Source organism: Felis catus, chromosome A1 (genome assembly GCF_018350175.1).
Source record: "Felis catus isolate Fca126 chromosome A1, F.catus_Fca126_mat1.0, whole genome shotgun sequence".
Lineage (NCBI taxonomy): Eukaryota > Metazoa > Chordata > Mammalia > Carnivora > Felidae > Felis > Felis catus.
Genome location: NC_058368.1, coordinates 121259451 through 121274326, shown reverse-complemented (window position 1 = coordinate 121274326; position 14876 = coordinate 121259451). Strand labels below are relative to the sequence as shown.

At 41.5% G+C, this 14876-nt stretch overlaps 1 protein-coding gene across 7 annotated transcripts in view; it reads right to left on the bottom strand.

The window, feature by feature from the left end:
• Positions 1 to 14876, bottom strand: part of SH3RF2 (SH3 domain containing ring finger 2) — a 143920-nt gene that overhangs the window by 72619 nt on the left and 56425 nt on the right. For 6 of the 7 annotated variants that reach the window (XM_045060495.1, XM_019833843.3, XM_019833842.3 and 3 more), the window contains exons 3-4: positions 6601 to 6870; positions 3325 to 3420 (exon numbers count right to left, since the gene is read on the bottom strand). In XM_045060495.1, coding sequence (XP_044916430.1) covers positions 3325 to 3420; positions 6601 to 6870 — 366 coding nt within the window. The remainder of the gene's footprint in view (positions 1 to 3324; positions 3421 to 6600; positions 6871 to 14876) is intronic. The other variant, XM_045060505.1, reaches the window with a different exon arrangement.

The window sequence follows — 14876 nt, the reverse complement described above, 5'->3', positions numbered from 1 at the left end:
TCCTGCTTTTTCCTCTCTCCTCCTCAAATTATTCTTCTTACTATAGCCAGAAGAGCAGACTTTAAGAAATCCAAGTCTGGGGCACCTGGGTGGCTCAGTGGGTTAAGCATCTGACTTTGGCTCAAGTCATGGTCTGGAGGTCTGTGAGTTCGAGCCCAGTGTCGGGCTGTGTGCTGACAGCTCAGAGCCTGGAGCCTGCTTCGGATTCTCTGTCTCCCTCTCTCTCTGCCCGTACCCCAGTCTTTCTCAAAAATAAATATACAACAACAACAAAAAGAAACCCAGGTCTGATGGAGTTACTGTGTCCCTTAGAATCTTCCAGTGGTGTCTACTGACTTCTGGATCAAGCCCAAACTTCTTACCATGTGGCACAGACCACCATACTTATCAGATGTTCCTCATGCTCCCCTGTACTTCTCAGCTGCCTTGAAGACAGGTGGGGCTAGGGGACTGGTTCAGGCCCACGGGCCATGAGTGGAGTGACAAGCGTCAGTTTTGAGCTGAGGCATTTGCTGATACACAACTCAATCCTCCTTACTCCTCCCCTGCTATGAAGACTGGGGAAGTCCATGTGCTCCAGATGGCAACTACAAGGTGGCCCAGCCTCAGTGTGGCTTTCTAGAGTGACTATGTGAGCACAGCTTCTCACTGTTCTGTGCCAAACATGTAATGTGGGTGAGAAGTAAGTTTTTCCTTGCTAAGTCACTGGCAGTTTGGGGCTATTTATTACCATAGCATAACCTAGTTCATCCTGACGAATACAGGATGATTTATAAAGCCCTCAGTGACCTGTCTCCCACTCACTTCCCTGGTGTGTCAGGTTACTATCTTACTTTCTAAGCTCCAGCTCTAGTATTCTTTCGGTCCTGTGGATACACTACACTTCCTCAACCTGTCAGACTTTGGTATATGTTACCTCCACTCCCTAAAACACTCTCCTCTCCGTGCTTACCTACATAACTCCTATCCATCTGGGTGATCTTGGCATACAAGGTATTTGCTGACCTCCTTCCCAGGTCAGTTGCACATCGTTCCCTCCTCCCCCCATTTATTTCCCTCCCTTTCATTCTTTGCATCATTCATCACACTTAAAAATTACTTGATTAACGTCTGACTTTATAGTCCTTGCAAGTAGGAACCCATTATCTCTTTGTATCTTTAGAACTTAGCATAGGACCTGACTTAGCAGGTACTCAGTGAAACATTAGTTGAATGATTGAATATATGTTTACAGGACAGGGTCAAACTGAATGGTTTGTTTTCTTTTCTTTTTTTTTTTTTAATATATGAAATTTATTGTCAAATTGGTTTCCATACAATACCCAGTGCTCATCCCAAAAGGTGCTCTCCTCAATACCATCACCCACCCTCCCCTCCCTCCCACCCCCCATCAACCCTCAGTTTGTTCTCAGTTTTTAACAGTCTCTTATGCTTTGGCTCTCTCCCACTCTAACCTCTTTTTTTTTTTCTTCCCCTCCTCCATGGGTTCCTGTTAAGTTTCTCAGGATCCACATAAGAGTGAACACATATGGTATCTGTCTTTCTCTGTATGGCTTACTTCACTTAGCATAACACTCTCCAGTTCCATCCACGTTGCTATAAAAGATTTCATTCTTTCTCATTGCCATGTAGTACTCCATTGTGTATATAAACCACAATTTCTTTATCCTGAATGGTTTGTTTTCTAATTTTTTTCTCTTCATTCACTTTTTAAGCTATTTTTTTTTTTTTTTTTTTTTTTTACAAAGAGCCTTTCTGTGTCAGGCTAGCCTGTGAGGAATAAGCAATACACCCTTCAGGTGTTTGGAGAAGAAAGAGACAACTGAGTGTTCAACTAGTGGTTAGAAATTTTATGGAGAAAGCAGTTCTAGCTGATCCTTGTAAAATGAGTGAAATTTGAACAGGTAGAGAGAATTGGGTGTGTGTGCCTGAAAGGGGCCTCAGCAAGATAAAAGGACTGGTAAAGAGAATACTGTTGACTAGAGATGGTAAGATGACCAGACTCTCTGGACCCTTCCTCTATCCTTCCCTTCCATTTTTCATCTCTTCAGCATCAAGTTAGAAGAGCTATAGAGAACCTTGAAAGCTTAGAACCTGCTTTAGCTCTTATGAATGAAAGAACTGGCCCTTTTTCTCCAACTCTATTCTATTCTATTCTCCAACTCTATTCTCCATTCTATTTTCACCCTGCCTTCCTAGAGGGTGGAAAACATGCCTTTTCCTTCTTTCATAGCTCCCCAGTGCTCACTTTTAATGCTTTGTGCCTTGTAAGCATCCAATTAATGCAGTTAAACAATGAAGCCTCTCTTAAATTTGTAATGACCTGCCTCAAGCTAGGGTGAGGCTCAAGGCTAGAGAGGTTGGGAACTCCAGGTTATAGTATTATACTTGAGAAATAGGCAGATAGGGTCTAGTATGTGCTCTTCTTTTTTAAGGGAGCTTAAAAAACCTCCAGAAGTAATATATGCTTATTTCAGAAGATTTACAAAATACAGGGCAGCGGAAGAAAATGAAAATTACCTAGAATCTCACTATCTGGTGATCACCACCGTTAACAGTTTTGTACATATCGTTCCACCCCCTGTCCATTTATATACACACATATTTATGAAGCTAGTTTAATATAGCTCCATTTGTTAATTGTGGCAAAAAACATGTAACAGAAAATTTACCGCAACAACCATTGTAAAGTGTACAATTCAGCAGTGTTGAGTATGTTCATATTGTTGTGAAACAGATCTCTAGGACTTCTTCACCTTCTAAATCTGAAACTCTATGCCCATTAAACTTTACTTAATAACAAATCATAAACGTCTTTCATAATATACCAAATACTCAAAAATACTGAATTTTCTTTAACATTATGTTTAATGGGTATATATATTTTTTCCTCACCATAATTTAAAAAACCGAAATCCTTATTGTCGGATGTTTAGATTACTTCTGGCTTTTCACCATTACATACAACGCCATGATGAACACATATATCTTTGTGTACTTGTTTGAATATTTCTTTACAATAAACTGTCAGATTGATGCAACTGCTGAATCAGAGGAGATGTAGGTTTTTAGTGTTATTGACATGGGTTTCTTTGAGTTTGGGTATGAGACACTGCACTATTTACACTCCCATCAGAATAAAAAGGTCCATTTCACCACACACTTGCCAGAACTGAATGTTATCTTCTGGAATCTTTTCCTTGGAGACTTTAGTTACTTCTGAAATAAGCCTCATATCAAAAAGGAATTTCTCTCAGGCATCCCGGTGGCACATACATTCTTCTGAGTGGGCGTGAATCAGATGTAGACTTGATACTCACGTACCTCTACAAACAAGATTGGGAAGATGCCGACTTTATCTCCTAACTTGCCTTCTGCCCAGTTCTCATCCACTCGGCTGATCACGGTGATGATATCGTCCTGAAAGAGAGAAGGTCTCATGGTCAGCATTTGCTCTCAGTTTTCAGGTGGTGAAAGTTTTTAGTGGAGAGCAGTTTGGAATCCCAGATGGTGTAAGGTACAAGAAACGTAACTCTTTCATAATTTATTTGTAAAATCTTCTTCCATAAAGGGCATAAGGATTGGGCCACCAAGACCACAGGAGGAGTAGAAATAATTTGGAGGACCAGTGGAATCCAATAGAAAATTTGGAAATGTTTCTAATTTTCAATCAACAGCAGATTCTGAGCTTTCATTTATATTAATCAGATGGAGAAATCAATATGGGAGCCACAGGGAGATCTTTAGCTTAGCAAAAGGAAGAATAAATTTCATTCTAATTTTGAAGAATTTTCAGAACCTATTCAATTTTTAATGTATCAAATGTGAGGTGGCTTTTTATTCAAAATTTTCCTATTATAAAAGGTTATAGGGGTACCTGGGTGGTTCAGTTGGTTAAGCATCCAACTCTTGATTTTGACTCAGGTCACGATCTCATGGTTTGTGGGATCGAGCCCTGCATCGATCTTTGCTGACAGCACAGATGCTGCTTGGGATTCTCTCTCTCCTTCTCTCTCTGCCCCTCCCCTCTCCAAGATAAATAAATAAACATTTAAAAAAGGTTATATGAAGATTTGTAGAAACATTTGAAAATATAGTATGCAAAACAAAGAATTCTACCACAGTATAATTACACTCATTGTTAACATCCTTATTTGCACATTTCCCAGCCAGAGTCTTCGCTCTGAGGATAAAACATACCCAAGTATACATATATATACATTGATTTTTAAAAACTTTGATGAAAACATACATACATATACACAATAAAGTTCATAAAGTTTAGATGTAAAGCTTGATGAATGTTAACACTAACTATACGCACGAAACCCCCATCCAGATCAAGAGATATAGACCATTTCCAGCACCCACAAGGCTCCTTTGTGCCCTTTCCCATTGCCTAGCAAGAAGTAAGCACTATTCTGACTCCTAGCATATACACTCATTCTGCCTCTCCTTATATTTCATACAAAAGGAGTCATGTAAGACACACTTTTCACTGTATACCATATCAGGAACACCTTTCCATATCCATACATGTTCATCAATCCAAATCTGAATATCCATCCACTGATTGCTCTGGCCTTCTGATCCATGCCCCTCAGCAATTTAGATGAATCAGAATCTAAGTTCATTACTGTATTATACCTTTTCTTACCTTTCTCTGCCCCTATCACAATTTACTATTATCCATTTATAGGTTATGATTTCTTTAATGCTTGTCTACACCCTCAGACTATAAACTCCATGTGTTCAGGGCCTGTGTCTGTTCTGTTCCTTTCTGTGTCCCTAGCACTCAATACAGTGGTTCCCATTTAGTAGTCATTCAATAAATTTCTAAATGAATGTGTGCATGCATGAATAAGTCACTGTGTGAGTAAATTGTACAATTTACTGAGATAGAAAAACACTAGGAAAAGAGCAGCTTTGGGAGGGAAGATTTTTGGTTTAATTTGGACACGCTGAGTTTAGGAAGACCATGAAATTTCCTAGTGTAGCCTAAGCCTTTCATAGCTTCCAGAATGGATCAAATCTCTTCTGGTTCCTTTATCGTAATTTTCCATTCCCATGTCTGTTCTTTCCACTAGTCTGTCAGCTCTCTGAAGGTAGGAACAATGATTCATCACTTTAATCCAGCAGGCAGCTTGGCACATGGATGAGCTCAATGAATGAACAAGCAGGTTGAGTAAGTGTCCCAGTTTGCAAAGTCCCACAAAGGGGCAAAAAAGGAAGATGACGCTTCCTGCCTCTGCCTTCTTCCGGCAGTGTCCCCAGGGCTCGGCGTTTAATGCCTGGCCCAAAGTAAATACTCAATAAATGTCTGTGGGATTGAACTCCCCTTCCTCTAAGTGTGATTGAAACACAGACTTTGCAGTTTGGGCTACAGAATGACCTTCCTTAAGGGGCTCATGCTGAGGGGGTTCAGTGTTGAGTGTCGGACTCTTGATTTCGGCTCAGGTCTTGGTCTCATGGGTCATGGAATCAAGTCCTCACTGGGCTGGCACGCTGACTGGGATTGTCTCTCTCTGCCCGTCTCCTGCGTGTGTGCGCACACTCTGTCTCCCTCTCTCTCACAAAATAAATAAATACACTTAAAAAAAGAGGACTCACTCTGAGGTGCCAAGGTAACAATGATCAGTATTTCAAAATATGGGGTACAGTGACGTTATCGAGACTGAGGCAATCTGCAGCAAGTCTTATTTCTGGTAGTGGTGGAATAAAAATGTTTTGCAGAAGAAAAGACCTTTCCTGAGCTGCTATACCAGTGCCACTTCTAGTATTGATGTACTTCTCGTAAGCAGCGAAGAGTGAAAATCACCTCAACTTTGGCTTCTGTGAGAGAATTTGACTGTTTAAGGAATCATAAATACCGAATACAGAGAATTAAAGCAGTCTAGACTTTAGTAGAAGTGTTGTTACTTGCACATGTGAAGAATTTTCTGATAAAAAAAAAGGCAGAAAAAAATCTTAATTAATGTGCTTGGAAAATACAACTTGTAAGAGGTTAGTTATATATAAAGGTATAATTATGTTATTGTATGTGTTTGGAATGTTTTGAATACAGTGTTTACTATAAAATAGAATGTTGTAAAGAGTAGAATTAGATGCTCAGAACTTGGTCAGCAAGAATGTCCTTAGATAAAAGGGTAAAGAGGTAAGATTTGTAGTTTTGCACAGCACACTGTCAAAATGTATTTGTAAACTGTTGTCCACCTATCTGTCTGTCCCACTACTCTGCCTGTGGACAGAGACTGGGACTTGTTCAGGCTGCATCTCCAGGGCCTGCAAAGAGGTGTTCAAGAGTGACGAGAATGAATGAATGAATGAATGGATGAATGTGTGAATACCTATTTTTGTAATTGCAATAGAAAAGGTTTAAGGATTTGCATCAAACTCTTTAGTAGATTTCTCTGGCAACTTCCATTTAGTTTTGAATTATACACACACATACTTTACATACATTTGCACACACACACACATATATAAACATTTCTGTGTAAAATATATATGTTTTAAAAATTAGCAAGTGTTAAAAACTCCAGGTTGTGGCACAGTATCTGTGTGGTCGCTGGTGACCTCCATGGCTGCCTAGAATTGTACCTTGAGGAAGCTCAGGCAGTCCTGGCTCTCACTCTTGTCTTTGTCTCGTAGGTCAAAATTGTAGAGGGCCCGGCAGAGAGGGGGTGGCTGGGGCAGCTGCTTGATGACTTCCACGGAGCTGGCTGGGAAGATCCCACTGATTCCATTGATCTCCCCCTGGTACCAGTTCTCATCCAGCTGTCTCCGCAGAAGGATGACATCTCCCTTATTAAACCTCAGGTCACCGGGATTCTGCCCTCGGTAGTTGCATAAGGCCTTTGCTCTTGGCACCTGCAGTGGCACAGACCAGTGAAATATGTACTTAGCTTACAGATTGGAGGGACAGAAGTATGTTTAGCATTATTAACTGATTACTGAGCACTCCCTATGTGCTAAGTGCTGGATGTAGATCATCTTCTTTAACCTTTGAGATAGACATTCTTATTAGCCCATATCTAAGTAGGGCACCTGAGGCACAGAGTGGGTTAGTACCTTGCCTAAGGGGACACAGCTGGGAAAAGGCAGATAGTGGGTCTGAACTCAGACTATCTGATTTTAGAGGCCCTGTTCTTAATCACTCTGCAGGGAACAGGATTTTGGCCACAACTCTGTGAACTTGAGTGAGTCAGTGACTCTTTCTGGGGCCTGAATATTGATTTGGAATTCTGGCTTGACCTCTTTCCTGTCATGTGACCATGATCAAGTCATTTAATCATTCATAAATCTATCCATTTATAAAATGGGATAATAATAGAATATGTGCTTTATCAGGGCAGTTGTGAGGACTACATAATATTCACAATGCATTTAGCATATTGCTTGATACATAGTACATACTCCATAAATGGCATCTCTTACAAATTTTTTTTATTACATTTCTTTATTTTTGAGAGGCAGAGAGAGACAGAGCGTGAGTGGGGGAGGGGCAGAGAGAGGGAGACATAGAACCGGAAGCAGGCTCCAGGCTCTGATCTGTCAGCACAGAGCTCGATGCGGGGCTCAAACTCAAGAACCATGAGATCATGACCTGAGCTCAAGTCAGACGCTCAACTGACTGAGCCACCTAGGTGTCCCTAAATGGCATCTTGTATAATCATCGTCTGTAGGGAAAGGTTAATAATATCAGTTCTACCTACTCCACAGTGTTGACAGGGAGACAACTGAGGTGAGAAGTCCCTGAAAATACAAAGTGCTGTATGAAGGGCATCTGGCTGGCTCATTTGGAGAAGCATGAGATTTTTTTTTTTTTTACATATTTATTTTTGAAAGAGAGAGATAGAGTGTGAGCAGGGGAGGGGCAGAGAGAGAGGGAGACACAGAATCCCAAGCAGGCTGCAGGCTCTGAGCTGTCAGCACAGAGCCCTTTGTGGGGCTCGAACCCACGAGCCGTGAGATCATGACCTGAGCCAAAGTCAGACGCTTAACCTACTGAGCTACCCAAGTGCCCCAGAAACATGAGATTCTTGATCTCAGGGTTGTGAGTCTGAGCCCTATGATGGGTGTGGAAATTACTAAAACCAAGCTTTAAAAAAGAGAGACAAAGTGCTATGTGAGAGTGATTGCAGCATGATTTGTCCTCCGCTTTGTCTAGAAAGTGTAAACCTTGTGAGGGCTTGCATCATTAGGGAGCATTGAGACAAAGAAACATTTAGTCAGAGATCAGTCAGCACTTTAAAAAAAATCAGCTAAAGAACTGTCAAATTAGTTGTCTATCCAAATAATTATTTTAGTGAAGTGCATTTTTTTCTAATTGAAACTGGTTTCTACACAGAGAAATGGCCTCACTCTCGTCTTGCTTGGAGTCAGTTTGGCAAACTAAAGGTTCTAATAACTTATGTTTAATAGCCCTTCAGGGTCACTTGCATTGTATTTTACTTTGTGCTTTCCTCAGCAGTGGGGTGACATAGTCCCCTTTCTCGGGGGGTGGTCTTGCTACTCATAAGGGGGTGTAAGCAGGCAGTGTTCCAGTTCTCCAAGAACCTTCCGAGACCGCAATGTTACTTGAAAAGGAATTTCAAGCAGTTTAGGGGTAGAGACAAGATCTGAATAGTCCCTTGCTGACGGGATGATAGAGAAGTGCTTTTCTGCTGGTCCCTGGATACAGTAAAGGGAGCCTAGGGAAAAAGAAAACCACAGGAACACAGCTCATCCTCGGGAAACTTGGGGACACGTGAGCAAAGATGCGTGGGCTAGGAGGTTTAGCACAGCGTTATGGAGATTATAAACGGAACTGGTTGAATAAATTATGATACACCCACACAGTGGAAAACCCTGCAGTCATTAAAATTGATGAGAGAATCTATATGAGAATTACTCCTGATATATACTAAATTTAATAGAAGAGGTTAAAAACAGTTATGTTTTCATTATAAACGAAAACTAGGCTTTCCTTGTAAACACATACGTATATTTTTACCTTGAGAAAATGCTGGATGGCCAGACCAGCATTTCAAGAGTGATTATTTCTAAGCAGTGATATTTTTGAAAATTAAAAAATTGTTTTTCTAAGTGCTTAGCCATGCTTTCTAACTATTCTACAATGAAATAATTGTATTGTCTATTAAAATTGAATAGTAGAGGGGTGCCTGGCTAGCTTAGACAATAGACCATTTGGCTCTTGGTCTCTGGGTTGTGAGTTTGAGCCCCATGTTGGGTATGGAGATTATGTAAAAAAGAAAATTGAAAAAAATTGGATAGTAGAAATAAAATGAATGAAACTGGGGAATGAAAAGTAAAAGGTATGAAAGCAATTTAGGAAGAAAATAAGCCAAGCTGAGTAGGATCCACAGATTATGCAACTACCTCTTTGGAGAAGTTTCTTATCTGAGAAATAAGCAGGTGCAAGCAGAATGAGAGCAGAGGATTTCTGAAGAATGATTTGAATCTGTTAGACTCCCTGGGCTGGGTATAGCAGGGAACAACAGTTGTCCCTCCATATTTTTTCTCCCAATTTTCCATTGTAAAATAAATCACATTTTGGGGGGTACATGGCCACCTGGAACGCCGATCACATTTGCCAGCCTCTCCGGACAGTTAAGTTTTGCCCAATGGGATATAAGCGAATTTTAGGAAGTGTCGTTACTGACAGAGATTGATTTTCTCTTTCCTTTCCTCCACTTTGCCATGTGGAATGCAGACATGACTGCTGGAGTTCCAGCTGCCATCTTGAACAGTGAGGATGAGGGTCACACTGAAAGAGGGAAGGAAGTAGTCTGGGTTGCAGAGCTGTCACACAAGTCTTGAACTACTTTCACTTCCAGACTTTCGTCTGGAAGCTAAATAAACTTCCGTCTTGCTTAATGCACTGTTAGTATGGATTTGTAAAAGAAAAGGGAGGAAGAATGAAAAAAATTAAGAAAAGAAAGAACCGAAGCCCTTTTCTTTGACTTTGCATAATCATGATAGTGTCAATAATTGACATTTACTGAGTGCTCCTTCCTACGGGCAGGCGTTGTGCTCGGTACTCCACAATATATCTCAATATATCTTATTTAATCTCATGCCAACCTGTGATTAGACTCCCATGTATCAGAAGTTACAAAGTTGCCCAAGTTCGAGAAGGTAGGAAGTGGTGGGTTCAGGATCTGAGGTTGAGTTTGTCTGTCCCGAAGAGCCCAAGCCGGTGTTTTTCAAAATGAAGTTTGTGGTTCACCTGTATCAGACTCCTGGACCACATCCCTGATCTATTTGACCAGAATCTCTTGGAGTGCGATTCAAGTAGCTACTTTGTCATCAAGCTCCCCAGCAACCAAGTTTGATGCCCTGGTCTGCGTTACATCTTATTCTAACTAAAATGGGAGCAATGGAGTTTTGATGTAGGCTTTGTAAATGGCTAAGCTGCCTTTTTTCTTTCTTTTCTGGAAGATACTCCAGTGCAAGTGGCTACATATTTTAATGACTACTAAGCAAGTATATTAAAACCGAAATTGCACGGAGTGCTTACATCTTTTTGAAGATGTATGTACGTTGAAACCCTGAGATAGTTCTAGTTGCCTGGCCACCTTCATCTTTGTGGGAGCGAACTGTCAATCCATTCTTAACATCTTCTTACCCTTCAACCTCCTCTGGCATTCTCAGTTCTACATTCATACTTATAGGAACTACGGACTTCCTGCTGAAAAAAGGTCGGTGGGGCAGGTGGGTGCAGAGAGAGGGAGAGAATCTGAAGAAAGGAAGGAAATTAAAGTTTATTGTGGTACTGGCAGGCCACAGAAATTTGTCTCACATTACTGCTTTACTGCACTCTTCATGTATTGTCATTTACATCATCTCAAAATCCTATGAAGTCGGTGGTGTCACCCCATTGTACTGATGAAGAAACAGAAGCTCTGAGACATTCAGTGTTATGGCGCAAGGTCACACAGCCAGCGTGTGGCAGCCCCAAGACTGACTTAGGCTCTTTTGACCTCAAGGCGTGGTGTTTCTATCATCCTCATTCTCTTTCATCCAGCTGAAGTCACCAAGTATGTTTTTCCATCATAAAACTCATTTGGGTCTCTGTTTTATAATCAAAATCTGAATAGAGTGTGAATGCAATTTGCTTGCTGCTGGCTGCATTAGCATGAATTATTGAACTCCAGAGCCCTCACATAAAAGTTAAGCACCTGAAGAGACTCAGCTGGTTGATTCTATCCGGTTCTCAACTGTTCTCTCAGGGGAAAATGACTCTGCGTTCCACATCAGCTATCACCCGTCACATTGTTGGTAATAGGTTTTATCACCCACAATTGTTTTCTGTCTCTACAGGTGTGGGTGGGAGGGGAATGGGGATAAAGTGGGTGTGGAGGTCTCAAAGCCAAGCCATTACCAAACCCTTTTTCCTGGTGATTTTCAAAAAGCCAGATGATCCAGTGGAAGCTCGCATGTACCCCCGAAGCTTTCCTTCTCTGAGATTCGAAAGGCTCAAGACTTCTATGGTCCTGTAATTTGTCTATTCATTTGTCACCGCAGTAGGGTCTGAGAGCCATGAGGGCCATGCTTTTGATGGAGGAATAATACATGGAACCAAGAAACAAGGAAACACGGAAACACGGTCATGCAGAGACATTAGCAGTAAAAGGAGGAGGGAACTTGTCCGGATGAGCACTGGGTGTTGTATGGAAGCGATGAATCATGGGAATCTACTCCCGAAGGCAAGAGCACACCATACACACTGCATGTTAGCTAACTTGATGATAAATTATATTTTAAAAAAAGTATGTTGTAGTAATGAATGTTAGTAATAAAATTATGGCTAGCATTCCTTCTTTGAGGAACCACCTGTTTGCTCTCATTTTCTGAATGGCATAGCATTCACTCTGGTCATATCACACACACAGGGCTATGTGGCCCAGGCCAGCCAGGGAACCCAAATACCCCTAGCATAGTGCTTTGTACAGAGCAGTCATCTGCCACAAACAGGGCCAGCTAGAATCTTCTCAGAGGTTTGATATATAGATGCTCTCTTGAATCATGTGCCTTGAGGAGGTAAGCCTTGGAGTACTAGTGGTGATATTTCCCGACCAAAAGACACATCTTCCTGAATGAAGACACAGGAGACAGCAGAAATAGAGATATGGATAGATAAGAGAACTAGACAGACAAGAGACTTGACAATAAAATTTGAATGCCTAGGTCCAGCTGTGCTTGAAGGATACTTAAATAAGATCAACTTACTTATCTGCAATGTTTTGCTTACTACTTAAACTACTTGGGAGTTACTTTCTGACACCTGACACTGTACAAGTCCGGACTAGGACATATTAAAAACCCGGAAACAATAAGACTGCATAACAATGAAATAGCCAAATAGTAGAATCCAGAAACAGCAGGAAGTCTCATTGCCAATGAGCTCTGAGCTTATTTCCAATTTGAAAATACGGAAGGAGTCATGTGGACTGGTAACAGGGTCAGAGAAAAGGAGCCCAAGTGCAACAGAATCACCACAGTACAAAGGAAAAGGCCGAGTTGGGATGAGAACTCCATCTGCTACTATGTACTGAGCTCTTCACTGTGCACTGGTGACACTCCCCACTGGTTTAGAAAGGGTTTGGCCTGCTTCTCTCTATTCCTGGAATCAGGTGGGGCCAAAATCAACATGTGGAGCTAAGTGCTTACCTTCCTGAGCTGGTTATGAGATTGCCCATCACTGGAGAGTGGACCAGGAAAAACCATCCTGGCCTTTGGCTCAAGTTATTATTCAGTAGACTCTGAATTCTCTGCTGAAGAGTTCAGAAGGTGTGTGTAAAGCACCTCTGTATCTCTGTCTCTGAAACCTGGAGACAAGCAGGTATTTGACAAATGCTTGAAGAATGAATGAATTTGTGAACTAATCAAGAAATATCCAGAAATTGTCATTCCTGGAAGAAATGGGTATGTGCCAGGTGAATCAATATGACTGACAATAACAATTTGAAAGTAGGTTTATTGGCATAAGCTGGGAAACAAAAAAAAAGATAATTTGGGCCATATTTTCCAAATTGTCCTGAATTTTAATAATTTGGTCCTATACATGCTCGAAAAAGCGTTCTATACTCAAGTTCAGGAAACACTGAGTTAAACAAAGTCACATAGATTTCTTTGCTGACTGGCTTCTCAGGAGCTTTATCTGCTAATGTGATTTTGCATTTGCATCTGGACCACTCTACCGGATTAGCAGAACAGGCCGTGGGAATGCTGGGTAAGATAAATGTGATTTTACTCTACTGGTGAGAAAAGAGTCAACTGACTGTCCTGGATCTTAACTTCCTAGTTGCAGCTTAGCCAGTTGGGCCACCCTACCTCCCTCCCTCACCATGATCATCCTTTTGGAGCAGATTTTGGGCATTGGAGTGTATGTTAGAATGTGCTGGTTGGCCCTTGTGCACACGTTTTGTCTCCTCTGGTGAGAAGGGAGAACATGCCAGTGCCCAATAGGATCAAGACCATCTGCTAGTTGGGGACTTGAGATCACCAGAAGGTTCACAGTATTATGCTCTTCCTAAGTGGAAATCCCTGAATCTGGGCATTCATATTTGAGGCCAGGCTTATGAGATACTCTATGTGAGTTACTTTTCTTCATAGAGAACTTTACTTCTTTAAGGGAGACATGAGGGCACAACAGAACATAGATGTTACATTCAAGTAGGATGTCTGTTTGCATTGTGGCTTTTGTTACTTTGACCAAATCACTTAGCCTTCATGATCCTTGGTTTAGATCATCCACAAATTAGGACTAACACCATACCTCTGTGTGCAGTACACAGCAAGTCTAGGTTATTCAAACCCTGCCTGTTCCAGCGAAACGTTTGGCAGCTGACGTGGGAGATAGCCTCTAAGCCCTAGGAATATCCTGCCTGTTTAAGAGAGACTTTGTATACTGGGGTCCTCGGGTCACACCAGAGAGTCTAAACTAATAATGTGATTTATGGTGGGAGCCTGGAGCCATGTGCTGGTAGAACCCTGACCTCTGGAGAAGCTGGAGACTAAAGTCACCCACACAGGAGGTCGGTCATGCCTACCTGACTGGCTTCCAATAAAAACCCCAGACGTCAAGTCTTGGGTCAGCTTCCCTGGTTGGCACTACTTCACGGGTGCTGTCATGCATTGTCGCTGAGTGAAGCTAAGTGTTGTCTGTGCAACTCTTCGGGGAGAGGACAACCAAAAGTTTGTGACTGGTCCTTTCTGGACTCTGCCCTGTGTGTGTGTGTGTGTGTGTGTGTGTGTGTGTGTGTGTTTGATTCGGACTTTAATCTGTATTCTATCACTGCCGTAAACTGTTAACTGTGACTGTAACAGCTTGCTGAGTTCTGTGAGGTCTTCTAGTGAATCACTGAATCTGAGGGGGGTCTTGGGGACCTATGAACACACTTCCTCATGGGTTTGCTAGGAGGACTAATGAAATAAATCACATAGAGTACTTGTAGGATGCTTGGCAAATAGTAAGTGTTCAATAAATAAGGATTTTTCGCCCAAAGGAGGAGAGAGGAGTGATAAGCTTGTTGTTACATCTTCTGGCCTGACTTTTCCAGTCCTACTTGTCAGCCATTCAGTCTTTCAGTAAATGGATTTTTGAGGGACAACTATGCCAGGTATTGTCTAGTTGTAGAAACAAAGATTAAATTTATAAGTAAAGATATAATTACAATTTGAAGTGTTATGGAGGAAAAGAATACGGTGATGAGAGATGGGAAAGGAACCAATGTAAGGAAGGTTCTTTTTAGTGGCCCTGTATGTCCATCTAAAACTCCATTCTCTTCTGTGACTTTTGTCATATAGCTTTCTCTTTATATCATCTTCCTTTAGTCCTTTGTCTCAGACCTCTCTTCTTCCAGTCCTAG